At 48.4% G+C, this 5,374-nt stretch overlaps 1 protein-coding gene across 2 annotated transcripts in view; it reads left to right on the top strand.

Annotated features, from left to right (window-relative positions):
- The window catches only part of SLC44A2 (solute carrier family 44 member 2), a 45,048-nt gene that overhangs the window by 36,498 nt on the left and 3,176 nt on the right, over nucleotides 1-5,374 (top strand). For both annotated transcript variants that reach the window (XM_012810199.2, XM_023518011.1), the window contains exons 11-20: nucleotides 1,220-1,351; nucleotides 1,427-1,526; nucleotides 1,612-1,704; nucleotides 1,856-1,940; nucleotides 2,431-2,693; nucleotides 2,765-2,859; nucleotides 3,404-3,507; nucleotides 3,613-3,686; nucleotides 3,775-3,845; nucleotides 3,961-4,049. In XM_012810199.2, coding sequence (XP_012665653.2) covers nucleotides 1,220-1,351; nucleotides 1,427-1,526; nucleotides 1,612-1,704; nucleotides 1,856-1,940; nucleotides 2,431-2,693; nucleotides 2,765-2,859; nucleotides 3,404-3,507; nucleotides 3,613-3,686; nucleotides 3,775-3,845; nucleotides 3,961-4,049 — 1,106 coding nt within the window. The remainder of the gene's footprint in view (nucleotides 1-1,219; nucleotides 1,352-1,426; nucleotides 1,527-1,611; nucleotides 1,705-1,855; nucleotides 1,941-2,430; nucleotides 2,694-2,764; nucleotides 2,860-3,403; nucleotides 3,508-3,612; nucleotides 3,687-3,774; nucleotides 3,846-3,960; nucleotides 4,050-5,374) is intronic.

The following is a 5,374-nucleotide window of genomic DNA, read 5'->3' as shown; positions in this document are numbered from 1 at the left end:
AAAAAAAAAAAAAAAAAAGAGGGGGATAATTATTATTTACCAGTTGATGAGCTTAATGTGAGGATAAAATCAGTGTAAGGGCCTATTTAGCTTACACCTGTGGAATTCTAAGGCACAATGCTCAAAAACCAGCACTTTATATCTTGATTATTCATTTATACTTTCTAGGAGGGAGAAAAATGCTTGGCAACCCAATCTGAGGACATAGGTAATCAAAATATTCATGGGAATAATTTTTAGGTGGGTATGCTTCCATTTTAGGTGACTTGATTTTTTTTTTTTTTTTTTCTTTATCTGTATTTTACAGTTTTATTTTATGAGTTAAGAGGAATGCTGAAAATCCCTAAGCTATTCCACTGCTTATTAACTCTCAGGCGATCCCTATGAATCATTCTAGCAAGGCAGACTTCAGATCTCACATCATTTTGACACCTGCCCATTCATTCATTCAGTCATCAAACATATATGGAGTGCCATCTAAGTTCATGGCAATTTTCTTGGCTCTAGGATTATAGCGATAAACAAAACAAGGCAAATTCTTTTTCCTGTGAGCTTATACACATATTCCTAGGGGCATAAGGAAATTAGAAAGCAAGAAATTAAGCAGCAAAACCGCTAATGTCAAAACAAGAAAGAAAGATAAGAGCATGGCGCACTGGAGCATGGCAGGGTGTGGTTCTAAGTGGAGGAATTCTGGAAGATTTCATGAGAAGATAGCATTATATGAGGAGGCATTCAGCAGTGGGGAGAGAATGTGCTAGGCAACAGGTACCAGGAACTGCAAGTATAAAGCTCCATGGAATAACACAAATGCAGCCTGTTTTTCTTTTTCTTTGTTGTTGGTGAGAGAGTTTTTGCTGTGTTGCCCACGCTGGAGTGCAGCAGTGCTATCATAGCTCTCTGAAGCTTTAAACTCCTGGGCTCAAGTGATCCTCCCAACTCAGCCTGCTTGTGTAGCTGGAGGCTACTCTACCATGCTCAACTATTTTTTTTTTAATATGTTTTATAGTCATGGGGGTCTTGCTATATTGTCTAGGTTGATCTTGAACTCTTGGCCTCAAGCAATCCTCCATCCTCTCCCAAAGTGCTAGGATTACATGCATGAGCTACCACACCCTACCCAGCCTCAGTTTTTCCTTCTGTTATATGGAGGCAGTTGTACCTGTTTTGCAAGGTTAGGGGAGGCATGGGTGGGCTAAGATTGTGGTTCCCTGTGCAGGAATATTTCACTGCTACATGGAGTATTCCCGACTGCGAGGTGAGGCTGGCTCTGATGTCTCCCTGGTGGACCTTGGCTTTCAGACAGATCTCCGGGTGTACCTGCACTTACGGCAGACATGGATGGCCTTCAGTGAGTAACAGCCCCCCAGTCCTGCCCCATTTTGGGAGCAGGGAGCACAAATGGCTCTCCCTCTGCCCTTTTCAGTGATCATTCTGAGTATCCTCGAAGTTACTATCATCTTGCTGCTCATCTTTCTTCGTAAGAGAATTCTCATCGCTATTGCACTTATCAAAGAAGCCAGCAGGTGGGGCCAGGAGACTGGGGGGCCAGGCTAGGGTCATCCCTTGAGGACTCAAGCCCTGACTGATGCCTATGTATATACTCCCTAGGGCTGTGGGATATGTCATGTGCTCCATGCTGTACCCGCTGGTTACCTTCTTCCTGTTGTGCCTCTGCATTGCATACTGGGCCAGCACTGCTGTGTATCCACTGCCAGACGTCAGTCTCTGACCCCATGGATGGCTAAAGGCCAAATTTACCCAGAAGTGACCTCCAGCTTGGGGGCAGGGCTCCCTTCCCATTAATCCCTAGGGTCCCCAATCCCAGACCATTGGCTCCTTAACAGTCTTCCAGTTTCCTGTCCACTTCCAATGAAGCAGTCTATAAGATTTTTGATGATGTGTCCTGCCCACTGACTGGGAAAACCTGCAACCCTGAGGTGAGTGTCCCCTAGGGTCAGGTGGGCATGTATTTGCCCCAGTAGGCTATAGATAATTTGAAATCTCTCATCCCCACTTGGAGATCATTCAACATACATTGGCCACCTGTTGTATACCCTGTGCTGAGTGTGGGGGCCACAGTGGGGAAGAGATCCCATCCCCCTTGGAGTCCAGCAACTTCCCAGAGCTTCCTCTTTCCAACTTGTCTCCCACTGTGGGTGCTGAACCACCCATCTCCCTATCTTTGACTTTATTTCCTGTTTCCACACCCTTTTCTTAACTTCCATGATGGTTAGCTCTTATTTCCAGAATCCCTTCATTTTTCATAAGCCCCTATCCTGACCTCCGCCCACAATTTCTTCACTTAACTCTGATCTCATGATTTCTGTTCTACCCCATGACCCACTGACTCTGGACATGATGCTCAGAGCCCACTCTGAACTCCTGGTCTCTGTGTTTTTACTTATCTCTACGTCTCTGCTGTCACAGACGTTCCCCTCCATCAATGAATCCCGCCTGTGCCCTGACGCCCGCTGCCAGTTTGCCTTCTACGGGGGTGAATCAGGCTACCACCGGGTGCTGCTGGGCCTGCAAATCTTCAACGCCTTCATGTTCTTCTGGCTGGCCAACTTCGTGCTGGCCCTGGGTCAGGTCACACTGGCCGGGGCCTTTGCCTCCTACTACTGGGCCCTGCGCAAGCCAGATGACTTGCCGGCCTTCCCGCTCTTCTCTGCCTTTGGCCGGGCACTCAGGTGGGCTGTAATTTGGGGCATTTGGGTGGAGGAGTCCTGGCCCAACCACTGACCACTCCTTTGGCCCGCAGGTACCACACAGGCTCCCTGGCTTTCGGCGCCCTCATTCTAGCCATTGTGCAGATCATACGAGTGATTCTCGAGTATCTGGATCAGCGCCTAAAAGGTGTGTCTTAACCCATTGGGCATAAACCAGGACTGGTTCTTGGATAGCAGGGTGGGGATAAGCTAGTGGGGCATGAGTGGTTTATAAATATAGAGGCTGAGGGGCTTATGATTGTGGTGATTAGTTGCTTTGATGGAGGAGCGTCTGAGAGAGCCCACTAGGTGGAATTCTTACTGTTGTGGGCTGGGTCCAAAAGGCCTGCCCCACCATTAAGAGACCAGCAGGCTGGGGTTTGTGTTCACTGAAGAGGACAGGAATAGGACTGGTCTCTTGTTGTGGTGCTGGGATTGGTTGTATTTTGGGGGTGGGATCAAGAAACTGACAAGGATTGGCTTCTACCTGGATGACTTCTACATAGCAGTCCTATTTGCTCCCCTCTGGGAGGCTGGCTGAGATTCCTGGGTTATGTTGGTTCCTACTTGGAGGTAGGACAGAATCTCAAGGGTCCTGAATTAAGTCTCTGTTCCTTGCCTCTTTGAGGGCCTGGACTACAGGGCCTGCCAAACTAAGGCATCTCCTCTGCATCCCTTCCTTTCTCTTCCAGCTGCGGAGAATAAGTTTGCCAAGTTTCTCATGACTTGTCTGAAATGCTGCTTCTGGTGCCTGGAGAAATTTATTAAATTCCTGAACAGGAATGCCTATATCATGGTGAGTGGGGCTGGGACCCTATGCCAATCTACCAGCTCCTGCAGGATGGGAAGCGGCTCTATCCCCACCCAGGGAGCCTGATCATTCCTTCCCGCCCCTTTCCAGATTGCCATCTATGGCACCAACTTCTGCACTTCAGCCAGGAATGCCTTCTTCCTGCTCATGAGAAATATTATCAGGTTAGGGAAGACACCATCCTCCCACCACCTTCCTCCTCCCCTCCTCCCTGATCTAGCATTCACACCTGCCCCTTACTGTCCCCTGCAGAGTAGCTGTCCTGGACAAAGTTACTGACTTCCTCTTCCTGTTGGGCAAACTTCTGATCGTGGGTAGTGTGGGTGAGTGCCACCCACCCAGTCTGTTGGGGGCCCTGTGATGAATGTCATTTTCTTGGGCAGGGGCATTTCCTTTAGCCAGAACCCTCCACCATCTCTATTTCCTCTTCCTTTCCAGGGATCCTGGCTTTCTTCTTTTTCACACATCGTATCAGGATTGTGCAGGATACAGCACCACCTCTCAATTATTACTGGGTCCCTATACTGGTATGAACTTCTAGAGACAAATAGGGGTCTGGGGAGAAGGAGGTGTCGGAATTTGTTTGGTTTCCTTTGACTAGACAGATGGGATGGAGATTAGAGGTGCGGAATTGATTATTCAGTTGATAAACACTTATTGAACCGCTACAGTAGGGGGGAAGCGCTTCTTTTTAGAGGCCTTACAATTTTTAGGAGTAAACAGACATTCATCAATATCAGACATTCATCGATGATACTGATGAATGTATGATTTCAAACTGAGACATGGGCTCATTATCTGTAGCTTAAGTGGCTAGGGTGCCAGCCACATACACTGGAGCTGGTGGGTTCGAATCCAGCCCAGGCCTGCCAGACAACAAGAACTAGAACCAAAAAATAGCTAGGCATTGTGGCAGGCGCCTGTAGTCTCAGTTACCTGGAGGCTGAGGCAAAAGAATCGCTTAAGCCCAAGAGTTGGAGTTTGCTGTGAGGTGTGATGCCACAGCACTCTACCCAGGGCAACAGCTTGAGACTCTGTCTCCAAAAAAAAAAAAAAACAAACAAACTGAGACATGCTGCTGGTATATTCAAATGGTATGGAGAACTGTTAGAACCTATGTTGAAGGATCTAGGCATCTGGAGATCCAGGTGGCATGACCATGCAAGTGTTGCCGAGTTAGATCTGAAAACATAGGGAGTATCCAGGCAGAGGCACAGTAAGGACACCAGTGACGCTGAATGTGAAGGCTAAGATTAAGGAGGTTAGGCTCAGCACCTGTGGCTCAAGTGGCTAAGGTGCCAGCCACATACACCTGAGCTGGCACGTTTGAATCCAGCCCAGGCCCTCCAAACAACAGTGATGGCTACAACCAAAAAACAGTCGGGCGTTGTGGTGGGTGCCTATAGTCCCAACTACTTGGGAGGCAGAGCCCGGAGAATAGCTTGAGCCCAGGAGCTGGAGGTTGCTGTGAGCTGTGATGCCACAGCACTCTACCTAGGGCAATAGCTTGAGGCTCTGTCTCAAAAAATAAATAAATAAAATGAAGACATACGGAGTATCCAGGCAGAGGGAACAATAAGGACACCAGCGACACTAAATGTGGAGGTTTAAGATTAAGGAGGTTAGGCTCGGCGCCTATGGCTCAAGCGGCTAAGGCACCAGCCACATATACCTGAGCTGGCGGGTTCGAATCCAGCCCGGGCCTGCCAAACAACGATGGCTAAACCCGCCCCCCCCAAAAAAATATATATATATCCGGGCGTTGTGGCGTGCACCTGTAGTCCCAGCTACTTGGGAGGCCGAGGCAGGAGACTTGCTTGAGCCCAAGATTTGGAAGTTGCTATGAGCTGTG

Source organism: Otolemur garnettii, unplaced genomic scaffold, assembly GCF_000181295.1.
Source record: "Otolemur garnettii isolate 467f Iridium unplaced genomic scaffold, OtoGar3 scaffold00127, whole genome shotgun sequence".
Classification (NCBI taxonomy): Eukaryota; Metazoa; Chordata; class Mammalia; order Primates; family Galagidae; genus Otolemur; species Otolemur garnettii.
Note: the sequence above shows the minus strand (reverse complement) of the source record. Positions and strands in the feature narration are given on the sequence as shown.